A 13,862-nucleotide genomic window follows, 5' to 3' on the forward strand; every position below is an offset into this window, starting at 1 on the left:
AAGTTGAACTTTTATCACCATCTTTGGAGTTCCTGAATCCTGACAGAGATTTAAATTCAGGACCATCAGAAAGTTTTATTTACTCAGAGCTAAATCACAGTAACAGTCACCTCGAGGCTCTTTATACTGGAAGGCACAAACTCCAACAATCATCTGACCTCCTACGAGCAAGCGCTTTGGTTACAGTGAGAAGGAAAAACTCCCTTTTAACAGGAAGGGGGGGGGGGGGGGGGGGGGGATACAGACATGCAGTGGAAGAGAAACATATTTTAAAATTTGTTTAATTCGGCCCAGCAGAGTTTTCAGCCTGACCACAGAAACCTGACGGGACACAGAGGCAGGATGATGAAATGTTTTTCATCAACAGCAGTTTGTGAACTCGTTTCTTCTTCTGTGGTGCAGATTTATGGTTCTTTTGTGAGTTAATGAATGCTGGAACTCAACCAAAGTGAACTTGACAAGACCAAGAACAGCAGACCTCAGATCAGCTCAATGTTTGAACATGAACCTTTGCTGTCCTCTTTCTGCTGTTTTTTCTTCTTCTTTGTTTTTTTTACTGCACTCGAGTTGTTTTTATTCACGTTGTGTTTGTTGGTGCCAGCAGAGATCAGACCTATTCTTTTTTACACAAAGCAGATGGGCTCAGTCTGCAGGCAGCTGCTCAGTCAGCACATCTATAAATACCAGCAGAGCTCAGCTTGGATGTGGATCAGCAGGTCCTGCAGCTCCGATCCAAACCTGGAGCTGAGGAATCCTGAAGGAGCTCAGCAGAAGCTAAAGAGTTCATTTTCCTCAGAACATGGTAAATGGTATAAAGTCCCTATGGACCCCAAAGCGCTTTACACAACCAGTCATTCACACACTGGTGATGGCAGCTACATTGTAGCCACAGCCACCCTGGGGCGCACTGACAGAGGCGAGGCTGCCGGACACTGGCGCCACCGGGCCCTCTGACCACCACCAGTAGGCAACGGGTGAAGTGTCTTGCCCAAGGACACAACGACCGAGACTGTCCAAGCCGGGGCTCGAACCGGCAACCTTCCAATTACAAGACGAATCACAACTCTTGAGCCACAATCGCCATGAACATGATGGATATCTCTGAACACCGGGCTTCTCCCGGTACGTAGATGCACATTTGGGTCAATTGAAGGTCGGATGCACAGCCCGTCACTCGTTTTCAATACTGATACTGTCAAATCTCTCAACACAACAGGACCCTCCACCACCTTCGCTGTGCACTCACACACCTTTAGTGTGGAAGAAGTGGCGAAGCTGAAAATTACGAAGGTGTTTGAGAGCCACTGAAATGAGAAAAAATTCAGCTGTTTGTTAAGCCAACATTAAAACACATAATTCATTTATACTTAGTAGTATCACCACATAAGACTTTAAAGAGATGCTGTTGTGAACTGGCTCTGTTCAGAAGAGAAACTGGATCAATGAGGATATTTATCAAAGTCACTTTGTTTCACAGCTTACAGGCCCAACAGGATGAGGACAGATGGAGGAAGGTTCAATTAAAGCAGTGAGAAAATAGATAGAGCGACATAGTCAGGAGGGGAGAGAGTCTAGGATTCAGGTAAAGTGAATGACTGTAAGCAGTAGCTCATGGTCGAGGGTGGCTGTAGCTCAGGCGGTAGAGCGGGTCAGCTACTGATCGCAAGGTTGGTGGCTCGATTCCTGCTTCCCCTAGTCTGCATGCCAAATATCCTTGGGCAAGATACAAGATACTAACCGATGCATCCATCAGAGTATGAATGTGTGTGAATGTTACTTAGAAGAATGAGTGAATGCACAAGTTGTGTAAAGCGCTTTGAGTGCTCAGAAGAGTAGAAAAAAGCGCTATATAAGAACCAGTCCATTTACCAGCTAAAGTGGGACCTTTAATTGTCACCGATGATGTTCTAACAACAGCTGAACCAACCTGATTCAAATCTGCTTCAATAAACACCAAAAACTCCAATTTTCAGTCACAGTCAGGCTCCGCCTCTCAATACTCGCTCTTACCAAGCATGCAGGAAATGGTGCAGTGCCGTGAGCGTTGACCCCCTCTGTTGTTCTTCTTGTAATCACCATGGTTACAGCCACTTCCTCCTCCGGTCCACCAGTGTCCTCCGTAGTTTCGTCTGGATCGAGGTAGCGCTCCACAAGTCTGTCCAGGTCATCGCTGCTCGTATTACCTGCAAACACCAACGAACATCCATCAGCTGAGCATCACGTGTCCTCTCAAAGCCAAACCACTCCCATCGTTTCACTGGGAACAGTAACAATAATAATAACTGATAATAGAATGTTTAATGTTCAGTTTGATACATTTTTCTTAGTTTTTGAGTTGATGAATCTTTTTACTTGGATCATTTCAAACATGCAAGTGTAACAAATATGCGACTAAGAACTCAGTTTAGTGCATATTTGTACATGTTGTATACACTGTTGCTGATATTGTGGCCCATCATAGACCCTCAGCATGCCCCCACCAGGCTGCCCCCACCAGGCTGCACGTGTCACACTGACAAACAGTGATTTAAACATCAGTCCATGCAGTATTAACATCAAGCTGAAGAATGTCACTACGATGACCTGCTGTGTTTGTGTGCTTACGAGAACAACATGTCAATAACGAAGAGTCTGAATTAACTTCATGTGTCTAAATATGTTCATATTTAACTGTAACCAAAGAGGCCTGGTTTACCTCGGTGTTTCCAGACGCAGCGACCTCGTGGGAGAGAAATAATTTTCTTTTCTTAGTGAAGAAACTTAAGAGGAACTTACTGAAGAAGCTGTACTCAAAGGTGGAGTTGTAGTCAGAGTCGTAATCTGGAGACGATGTGAAGTCATCATAATGCTGGGCCCAGGAACCTGAGAGCAAAAGGCAGATGAGTGTCTGAGACAGCTTCAGTGTGACAGCGTGAAAGCTCCTCAGCTGAGGACGCTCTGAAACGATCAGGAGACAAATATTCAAAATAATCATTTCCCACTTTAGACTGTTTCAAATTGATGTTTCTCTTTCTTTCATTTCTTTTAATTGTGAAAAAGTTAAATAAAATCAGAATACATATAAGTTTGATTTAAACAAATATGCTTTCTTCAGCTGTAATATGACATCGTGGTGATTTTATCCTTTTTATATCCTATTGTGTTAAGAAAGAAAATGAAGCTCTGAATTTGATTTATTGATCCTGAATTTAATCTTGTTTCCTGTCACTTTGAGCTCTGTGAAGCCCAAACAGCAGTACAACAAACCGTCTGTATATAAAGATCACATAAAGATCTCACATCACATGACCAATGAAAAGCATGAGCTACAGGGACAAGTTTCAGTTTGACTTGATCATGAATAGAGGAGCATTCGTCTGTCACTGAGCTGCAGCTGGTAAAGCCGACCTTAAATAATCTAACAGATTCATATTCTGTCTGTATTTAAAACAGGAGACTCTAAGAAATGCTCCATGAGCTCTGGATAACTGTAAGGTTTGTAAAACAGAGCAGACTCGAGTGAATGTGACTCTCTGACCCCGTGAAGCTCCGTGGAGGAGCTGTCTCATATTTTCAGAGGTTTGGATTGTTTCCATTGCTCCATGCATCAAAGTTATTTCTCCACTGGCCTCAGAAGAAACTGTGGGGAGTGTTTGTCTTCAGAGGTGAGCCTCAGCATGTTTTAACAGACGTATTATTGTTATGAATCTCTCTGCTCTCGAACAGCCTGGACGCCACGTTCGCCGCACCTTGTTTCACGTTATTAACATTTCCAACAGTGACCTTCTCCAGCTGTGAGCTTTACTGCAAACGTGATGTTAAATCACACAGCGGAGGCGTCGCAGCTATGCTGTGTTGTCGAACACTGCACAGGTGTAGAACAAGTTTAACCTTCAACTTTACCAAATCGAACATTTTATTCAACAAATGAGTGAAAGCTGCAGCTCTGGAGCCAATCCCAGCAAGCACAGGGCGAGAGGCGGGGGGCACCCCGGACGGGTCCCCAGTCTGTCACAGAGAGACAACCATTCACACCTCTGGGCAGTTTGGAGTTGGCAGTTAACCTAACCCCACTGACTGCATGTCTGTGGACTGTGGGAGTACACGGGAGAACATGCACACTCCACACAGGAAGACCTGATGCTGGAGCTGAACTCAGGACCTTCTGGCTGCGAGGCAACAGTGATGTCATCATCGTGGTTTTGGTTTGATTTGGTGTCATTGCCGTCTTCAGCTAACCTCGGCTCAGTCAGGCGAGACTGGAGACGTCACCTGATATGATCAGTACGATCAGCTTTCTTTCCTGGTTTGCTGAGGATCAAGACATGCTGAGTGCTGACTTTTGGCTTTGACGTGAGGTTCAGATGCTGCTCTGAGATTTCCTGCTTTCTGTAACAAAGACGTGAGCCCAGAACAACGTGACGGGGTCAGCTTTGGTCAGGTTATAAACAGGGCCTGAAGGGTGCTGGGCTTGTTTCTCAGACAGCAAAGTGTAATAAGCTGGAACATTCATAGTAAGACAGCTTTAAAGGTTTTCACTGTGTGAGTTAAACGTTTCCATCACAGCTGAAGGATTTTGGACGTTTCTTCCTGCCGTGTGACTGATGTGAAGAGACACGTCATCACGGAGCATCTGACAACCACAAGCCTCGCACAGGCCGAGCGTCCGCAGACAGCAGAGGGCGTCTCACAGAAAACATGTTTACCACAGAGAACAAACTGCTCTTAGATCAGCACATCTGGAAAACATGGACGATTCAGGAAAATGCAGGAAGAGTCGGAAACTCAAAGCAAGTCATGTGAAGGTCATCACTGTGGGAACAACACGGATATCCAGCACACAGGATGGTTTTTAAACATGAAATATAGATTTCTGTGGTGTTGGAAAATCTCAAAACTGAGTTTCTGTCTAGGAAAAGTTGGGAAAGTTGGGAATAAAAGGCTTCATTATGCTCACTTCACCTGAGCACTCAAAGCATTTCGCCTCATTCACGCACTCACACACATTCATGCACTCACACACATTCACACACTCACACACATTCATGCACTCATGCATGTATACATGAGCGCTACGGGTGCCCTGACACAACCAGCAGGGGGCGCTGATTCTCCGCTCTGTGCCACTGAAGCAGGTGGATCGAGGCTCTGACATAAGAGGACCAGACGCAGAGGGAAGAGCGATGAGAAAAGCCTTCAGTCACATTCTGGTGGGAATCCTGGTCCCCACGGATGCTCTTCTTCCTCCCTCACATACATTAGCTGAGCCCAGAGTTTCTCTGGGAAAAAGTTTCACTGTCTGAACACCATCAAACTGATTCATGAAAGAGTCTCAGAGTCTGATCTCCACAAACACGAATAAAACTTCCTGTTCACTCTGCGGCTCGTTAAACCCACTTTGTCACAAGTTCAGTCCTCTGACGGTGATCTGTCTAAACAGCCTGTGGCTTTGACACATCAGAAGCTTTTTTTGGGGGAAAACAAAACCATCTGCTGTCGTCTGATGAATCAGGCTTTTTACCAAAATGACGCCAGGAGCCAGAAACCAAACTGTAGTTTGGATTCAGGAGAAACGTGTTTCTCATGGAAACAAACTGTAGAGGTCTACGCAGCACTTTAGTTAACGTTTAGTTTGGGTCCAGCTCTTCCCAACAGTAGCAAAACAACTTAACTCTTTCTGTCATGGATGTTTGCAGGTCTGGTTTTCTTTAATCGCGCTGCACTGACACCGCTCTACTAAAGTGTGTAATGATGAGTACACAGTGCTGGTTCTGCTGGACTCACTGTGATACTGGAGATTACAGCATCGTGATTCCTGCTGGTGTTGTAAAATGGTTCGTGTCATATTTATCTGAAAGATCTTTACTGTTTTTGTGACGTCTGCCTGGTGGCGTCCCTCAGGGATCTGTCCTGGGTCCAGGTCTCTTTTTGCTCTATATTTTCCCCCGAGGCCAAAATCATTAGGCGTTACAAAAATATCTCCAATCATCTCTGTTGACATTCACGTATACTGTTCTTTCAAAGTTTTATAGATTGTCTAGTTTAAGTAATGGCCTGTCAGACATCGAGCCATCAAACGACAATTTCTCCAGCTAAACTCTCAGAAAAGAGAAACTTTGATTACTGATAACATGATTTCAGAAATCAGGCAGCGCGTCAGCTTCTTAGACTCTTCTGCTGAATTGAGCCTCAGACTCCTCAGTTTAACGTGGTGAGAGCATCTCTGAGCTGTTTCTATCACATAAGGAACATTTCAGCCTGCTGGTGTCAGAGGCTGAACCCGAGGTGGTTCTTCCTGCTTCCTGTTTGCATTACTGTAACTTGTTTTTAATTAATCAGCTTTGGATCGTCTTCAGACTGTGCAGGAAGCTGCGGCGAGACTTTTAACTGCCACAAACACAAGATCACATCTCCAGGTTTGGCTTCATTGGTTGCCAGTAAATTTTAGGTTTCACTATGTTGGTTTTAACCTGCAGGATCCTACATGCTCAAGCTCCCCAGTATATCAAGCTCCCCAGTATATCAAGCTCCCCAGTATATCAAGCTCCCCAGTTATCAAGCCCCCCAGTATATCGAGCTCCCCAGTATATCTGTGAGCTGCTGAAACCAGCTGTGATTGGGCAGCGTGTACAGACTCCACTGACGAGCTTGTAATTGTTTTACATTGTTATATATTTTATCTTCATCTCTTATTTTACTGTGAAGCACTTTGTGATTTTGACAAACGCTACATAAATACATTTTACTTACTTGGTTACTTAAATATAAAAACAGCTGCTGGACTGCACTTGGTCCTGAAACACATGCAAACATGAGGACAGGAACTCTGAAACCTCAGCTGACCTCTGAAGCTCTGAATAGAAACTCAACATGATGCCTGCTTTCTCTAATTAACACACAAATGGAAGCACAGCTGCTCTGCAGTTACAGTTTCCACCTCAGAGCTGCAGCCGTCAGTCTTCCAGAAATGAGTTTGAACTGGACACTTCCTGTTCGGCCTCCTTCACTGGGTTTGATAGGAAGTCTGTGGTCAACAGCAGCATTTACACATCTGTCGTAGTGCCAGAAGCCCAACACCAGGACAACACCAGGACAGGACGCGCACAATTTGGAGATTCCAGCCAGTTTGACCAAACATCCATTTGACAGTTTGGAAAAGAAAAGACGCGACTCTGTGTTTCAACATCCTGTTCAAGCACACTTAAGAGATCGACCCACACTGATCTACTGCCTGAGTTACAGCCCAGAGGAGTCCTCCTTTTACTCTAAATCAGCGGTCTCCAACCTTTTTCCGCCACGGACCGGTTTATGCCCGACAATATTTTCATGGACCGGCCTTTAAGGTGTCGCAGATAAATACAACAAAATAAAACTAGTACCGGTACCGAAAAAAAGAAGATTTATTCATAACACACGTGAAAAGACCCAGGAAAACTGAGTAAACGATAAAAACAATAACAAAATAACGCTGAAATTCGATAAAAACCCTGAAAACCATACATTTCACACCTGAGCCTCAACTCTCGTGGCCCGGTACCAAACGACTCACGGACCGGTACCGGTCCGTGGCCCGGGGGTTGGGGACCGCTGGTCTAAATAACTCTTCAAGGTGTAAATGTGGGAGAACACATGAGGTCTGTGATGATCTGGCAGATCTGATCCATGTCGACCAACATGTTACGCCTGCACTTTTACACGGGATTAAAGGTGCACACAAACACGCACACGCATGATTAAACCAAGTGTCGGGGTCGATGATGCGCCGACGTATCACGCTCACTGTGGATGAGGGCGAATGAGGCTCCAGAGGCTCTGAGAGTCTGTAGGAGAGTTTCACACTGTGCACATGTGACTTTAATTTTCTGTTTCTCACATTTCAATAAGCTCACACACGGTTTTAGGGGCTGGGGGGGTGGGGGGGATGGGAACTGTGGGGGTGGATTATTAATTGTTTCCAAACAGGAAGTCTGTCATCTCTAACAGCCTGTCAATCACAAAGGTGCAGGAGGAAATGAAGACCAGCTGACACACACACACACAGACACACACAGACACACACAGACACACACAGACACACACACACACACACACACACACACACGTTTGAATTGTCACAACAAAAGTATTTCAATTAGAAGAAACTTTGCAGAAACATGTAGGTAACTTGTGTTGGGTTGATTCTTTCTCAGCGTTGCATTGCTGGGAAAAGGTTTCTGTTTCCTCTGAAACGGCTACCAGCTCGATCACAAACGGCTGTGGATGCAACCCCGTTGTTCAGCAGCGTTCATCTCCAGTCAGCCAGTGTGGTTTGTGTTGTTCACTGTGGCACTACCGGCACACTCGGAGCTCACGAGTGTTTAAAGGGGCTGAGGTCAGGACTTCAGGCAGGCTGATCCCTCCTCTGCACTGTAGCCTGGGACAACTCTGCTCGGTGGGGTCGAGCGTTGTCGTGGTGGAGGAGAGAGTTCAGGCACAGACTGTGGAGATCATATTGATATCTCTGCATTTAGAGCTTGCTTTCCCACCATCACAGTGACTCCACCAAAGGCAGCAACAACTGCAATCAAATATTTGTGAAAACTGTCACTTTTCCAGCTGTGGGGGAGTTTGCTGCAATGCCTCCAGCAGTGGGCTGGAAGCATTATATTCAGCCACGTTGGAGGGATTTTGAGCTTGAACCATTTTTCATGGGCACAGCTTCCATACTCGCCTCTGTTGCTCAGCACACAGATGCATTTCCTTACAAACGTGGCTCAATTTAAGGAGAAACAAAGAGTTACTGAGTGAACTCAGGACTCTGCCGAGGGCACGAGTTGCCCACAGGTGGCTGTGAGTCATTTGCCTTTCACAGCATGCAGGAAATAAACAAGTGTACACTTACATCCATGCAGCAGTAACTTCATGAACATGTGGTTGGAGCTCTGTCTGTTAACAGGAGCAGCCTCGACCTGCTGCACACAGAAGCCTTTACATGTCAAACACCTGCCTGAGCTGCTGTTTCCACTGTCAGTCACACTGTTTGGGTTTTTGTCACTAAACACGTGTGCTTCAGTTTCACTGGTAATTAGCAAACCTGCCTGGCTGTATGTGCACATTCACGTTCACTCACTGGCACATTTTTGTGATTTTACGCTAATTTACCCCGATCAGTGTTGCCAACTCCTCAGTAAGGAAAATCGCTATTGGTTGTCCTAAAAGTCACTAGAAGTCGCTAAATGACGTCATCACCTAATTTGCATAATTGGTCATGCTAATGTAATTGTAACCTACGCTGCTGGAGAGAGAAATAACATCGTGGACGAGACATAAAGTGAGCAAAAAACGTCCTAAATGCATTTAGAATTTATTTAGAACTACAAATTTAATTTCTTTTAGCAATTATTGTTTTTTGTAATGTCTTTCACGTCTTTTTTTAGCGACTTTTTTTTAGAAAAAAAGTCACTAGGGGGTCTGAAAACTCGCTAAATATAGCGACAAAGTCGCTAAGTTGGCAACACTGACCCCGATTAGTAAATCTGGGACCAAGTCGCCTGTTTGTTGCTTGTTTCAGTGATAAGACAAACAGAAATAGAATAAAACATACAAACACAAAGGGACCTATTCTTGTCTCCTTATTTCCTGTCACCTATCTCCTGCTCCAGTGGTGGTCATGGAATAACGCGGTCTGTGGATGTACCTGCAGTACAGAGGCCGCAGCCACTCTGTGTTCAATCAGAGTAAAGGAGGCATGAAAGGAGCCTTCTTTCATTGTGCTCTGCCCCCCAGCAGGCTTCCACAAGTTAGCCAATCAGAGCAGAGAGGGCTTTAAGGAGGAAGGTTTCTGTGCTCTGTCAGCTTTAATCAGATCCAGATTTCTCACAGAGCAACAATCCCCTGCAGGACAGTAAACTAGACATCAGCAGTCGCTGCGTTTTCCATCCTGGTCTAAAAAAAGAGTGTGTTAGAAACTCCAGCATCAGCCGAGATTCATTAACTTTCTGTGACAATATTAGAGTTAGAGTTAGTGCAATCACAGAGGAAGTGGGGGCTCTGAAACACATGACACTGCTGTTTTCTTACTCAATCACTTTTCCTGTTACACAGACAGAAGGGGGGCTCGTTTCAGCCTGACATACAAACAGAGCCAGGGTGAGGAGGGGGGGCAAACATGTCAAATTCATTCAGAACAGGAAGTAGAACAGCTGCAACAGACTCACCAGGCAGCAGCAGCAGCGGCAGCAGCAAGGCTCCAAGCAGATAAAGTGACCTGGGGGAGGACATGACTCCCATGGAGAGACAAAGGAATGAGGATGAGGATGGTAGAGACGGGGACAGATGGGAGACCTGGAGATGAAGAGAGCAGAGAGAGCACAGAGAGGTGTGATGGTCTGAGCGACGGAGCTCTGAATGAATATGAACACAGAGAAAAGGGGAGGAGAGAGGGAGCGGGGGAGGAGGATGAGGACACTAAGAAGGTGGGCGGGGGGGGGGGGGGGGGGGGGTTGGTTTTCCTGCCAAGTTTGTTCCTCGTTTGCCAAACATGAAGAAACAGACATGAATCACAGTGAAAACGGCAGCATTAAAGGGTGCTTCCACAGTTTCACAGTCAGTGAGTCAGGCTAACGTTACACTCCCTCTGTGCAGCCTCACACAGGAGCAGCTCAACCCGTCCTGAAGGGAGAAAGTTAAGCTGCATTTCACAAAGAAAACGCTGACCTGTGTTTTTCACACAAACATATAAAAATCACCATGACTGTAAACACAATATGTTTGTTCATCAAATAAAGCGAGCGCAGGCACGCACAAACCTGTGTGTGCTCGTGCTGCACTGCTGTCACACAGTGTTGGCTCATTTTAACTTTCATATTTGTCACACTTACATGTTTCATCCACAAATATTCATAATAGACAAAAAGCAGTCTATACGTGATGATGTCATCAGCCCTGCAGCCCTGTTTCATATGTTCGGCTATGTCCTCTCTGTTTTTGGTTTCCACGCTGGTGGAAACCCAAACAAACACACATTAAGGCTCTTATGTCTGTGTCCCAATCTCGCGGCTCATGTCAGCTCTACTTGCGGCCACATAATGACATCAAGAAATATTTTTAAAATAATTATCCAAAAATGATTTAATATGAAGGCAACAGGCAGAGTGTAGCCTGATGGGCAGTGTAGCCCAGCTGTAAGTAAGCTATTAAGACTCGACTGTACACCGTGTTCGTGTTTTCCTCTGAAACAATAAGTTCCGTTGGAGCAGCCTTTCAACGCCTCTCTCTGTCTCTGCTAGCAAAGTTGACCCAGACAACAAAGTAAAGCTAGTTTTCAGCTACGAGCCGACACGAACCCACCGTATTAGCCAGAGGTCCCTTTACTACGGTTCGGAGCCACGGACCTGTTTTATATACGCGCAGAATAGTTTTCTACACGAGATCGCTGCATAAATGGCGAGTAACCTTCAGTAATAGTAATAAATCACACAGCAATAGTACATTCATGTAGCTGCAAAAAGCATGATAATATATTAAGTAATCCGGATACGTTACTCTCATTGAAATACATTTGGGGGCATGTAATATGTAATCTGTAGTGGAATACATTTTAACCTTCCCAACACTGACCCTGTGTGTAATAACTGCTTGTGTGATGTCAGTGAGTCGTGTTAGCTCACTATTGTAATTCTACGGTGGCCCCTAGAGACAAAACACGTGCAAACACATCAGAAGTGCTCCAGGACACTAGGGGGCAGTGTTGAGCTTTTGTTACCTCGTGGCTACACAAGCCAGGAAGTATCAACAACCGGATTTGGTGTGTGGTAGTAACAGGTAAATGAACATTTTTTTAAAATATTTGAATATATATGAGTGTTTGTGTATAAATACACAAACAATACACATAATTTTCAATTGTGTAATTTAAGTGAGGTAGGTAGCTCTGTTTTGGAAGTTCAGTTAACTCTAGAAATGTGTTTTGGAGTTTGTACGTGTTTTGTCTCTAGGGGCCACCGTATAATTCGTCTCGGGGACCATCGGGATGTTTTGTTGGAGCCTGTCCTAAATCAGGATTAGGATTCTAATTATTGTCGTTACACATGTTTCAATACAAAGTGATGAAATACTGAAGCCTCATAAACAGCTTTGTAACCTGTCCAGACTGATCATGAGTACTTTGCTCCTCAGCTCTTCTTCAGTTTTTTTCTTTCATGGTATGATAGATGGCTTCTTCAGATCCTTCAGTTGTAATGATCACTGTACTAAATTTTCTGCTTCGCTGAAGCTGCTTACAGAAGGATGACTATGTTAGTTTAAATGGATTAACATGCCTGAATCATGCTGTCAGAATCCTCAAAGCACAGGGGAGGGCAGTCTGTCAGCCTTATATCACTTTTACATCGTTTGCTTACAGGTTCAACAGGTCAGTAGACAAAAGTGAGTATGGATCTGCACTGCATCCTGAAACACGGTGACGCTCCACAGACATGTGTAGCACCATCGTCCTCTAAACTCCCCAGCTCACTGTTCCAGCACCAGAAGGACGTAACGCTTTAAAATAAATGGTTTAACAGCAGCAGAACCAATATCAGCAGTCCCACACACGCTCTCTTAGTTTGTGAGTCTGATCTGTCTGATCTCAGACTCTGTTTATTCTCAGCTCTCTCACATTAGCTCAGTGAGAAAACCTGTTTAGGCCCAATGACAACAATCATTCATAAGTGATTTCAGCCCACAGTCTCCATCTGATCGGAGACAAACGTGCTGTGAATCTTTTCTATGTTGGAGAAAACTCAAACAAAAAGGACAGATGAAGAGTATCAGTGTTTACAGTATCCCTGCTGCTGCTGCACCTCCTCACATTCTTTTCATGGGAGGCAAAATCAGACAAAATCTGACTTTTCTCACAATACCATCCTCTCTGTCCTGACTGCATATATATATATTACCTCACCAACTTTATAATGGACTGGCATGAATTCAGTCAAAGGTACCTGCTGGTTTACAAAACAGTGAACTTCCTTTCTGCTACAAACAAAATGACAACTAACCAATAATTGTGGGAAAACATTTCCAGAGGAGGAAATCAGACATTTAATTGTGTTTGGGAAACTCTGATTTCTCAGTTGTCCCTGAATACGTCATCTCCCAGCGCTGGTGACCTTCACCAGGGACACGTTGACCAAATTATCGATGTTTTCGTCTCTCATAAAGACAGAAAGTCCAAATAAAGATGTTGAATGTGAATCATGCAGCTGCTGCCTGGACATGTGTGTTCAGACAAGCCCAGAGCGCTTCCAGCCTTTGCATGTTTACTTAAATATTTTTATAGCACGCCCATAAATCAGTGAACAGTTCAGGTCCCAGATATCTATCAGAGCAGGGGTGTTTCTACAATTTAAACCTGGGGGGCAACAAAGGGGGACAAAAAGGAGCTGGGGGTGGGGGCATTTCCATGGGAAATAAACATTTTTGTTTGGGGAGTGGAGCAAGCAGCAGCAGACAACCTGCGATACAAAAGTTTAGTCTTAGTGTACATTTAAGTTGTTTACATCTTTATTTTATAGCTGTAATCACCTGTCGTTCAACAAAATATAACAAAGTGCCCCAGAAGTATATTTCTGTTTCAGTGTGCTAACAGTGCTTCCAGCTAGCTTAGCACAAATGCTAACTAGGCTAACAGTCTTGCTAAATAGACTGGTTCTTACATAGGGCCTTTATACTCGAGCTGAGCACTCAAAGCACAGCATACAACACGCTTCATTGGCACATTCACACATTCATACACCAACAAGTGTTTTCTAGCTAACACCTCTGCTGGACGCGTCAGAGAAGCAAACATTTGAAGGACAGGATCTGTTTCTGGTTTGTATCTCTTCAGTGCACAGAGAGCTGGACAGTGTTTATAGCCATCA

The 13,862-nt window shown here is 44.6% G+C and overlaps 1 protein-coding gene across 1 annotated transcript in view; it reads right to left on the reverse strand.

Moving 5' to 3' along the window:
- The window catches only part of LOC148096866 (uncharacterized), a 14,589-nt gene extending 4,238 nt beyond the window's left edge, over window positions 1-10,351 (reverse strand). Inside the window, exons 1-3 of the mRNA XM_087835101.1 lie at window positions 10,176-10,351; window positions 2,776-2,862; window positions 2,011-2,183 (exon numbers count right to left, since the gene is read on the reverse strand). Coding sequence (XP_087691227.1) covers window positions 2,011-2,183; window positions 2,776-2,862; window positions 10,176-10,248 — 333 coding nt within the window. The 5' untranslated portion in view covers window positions 10,249-10,351. The remainder of the gene's footprint in view (window positions 1-2,010; window positions 2,184-2,775; window positions 2,863-10,175) is intronic.
- Window positions 10,352-13,862: the final 3,511 nt, after the last annotated feature.

The sequence above is a fragment of the Neolamprologus brichardi genome, chromosome 22, assembly GCF_056152115.1.
Source record: "Neolamprologus brichardi isolate AB-2024 chromosome 22, ASM5615211v1, whole genome shotgun sequence".
Taxonomy (NCBI): domain Eukaryota; kingdom Metazoa; phylum Chordata; class Actinopteri; order Cichliformes; family Cichlidae; genus Neolamprologus; species Neolamprologus brichardi.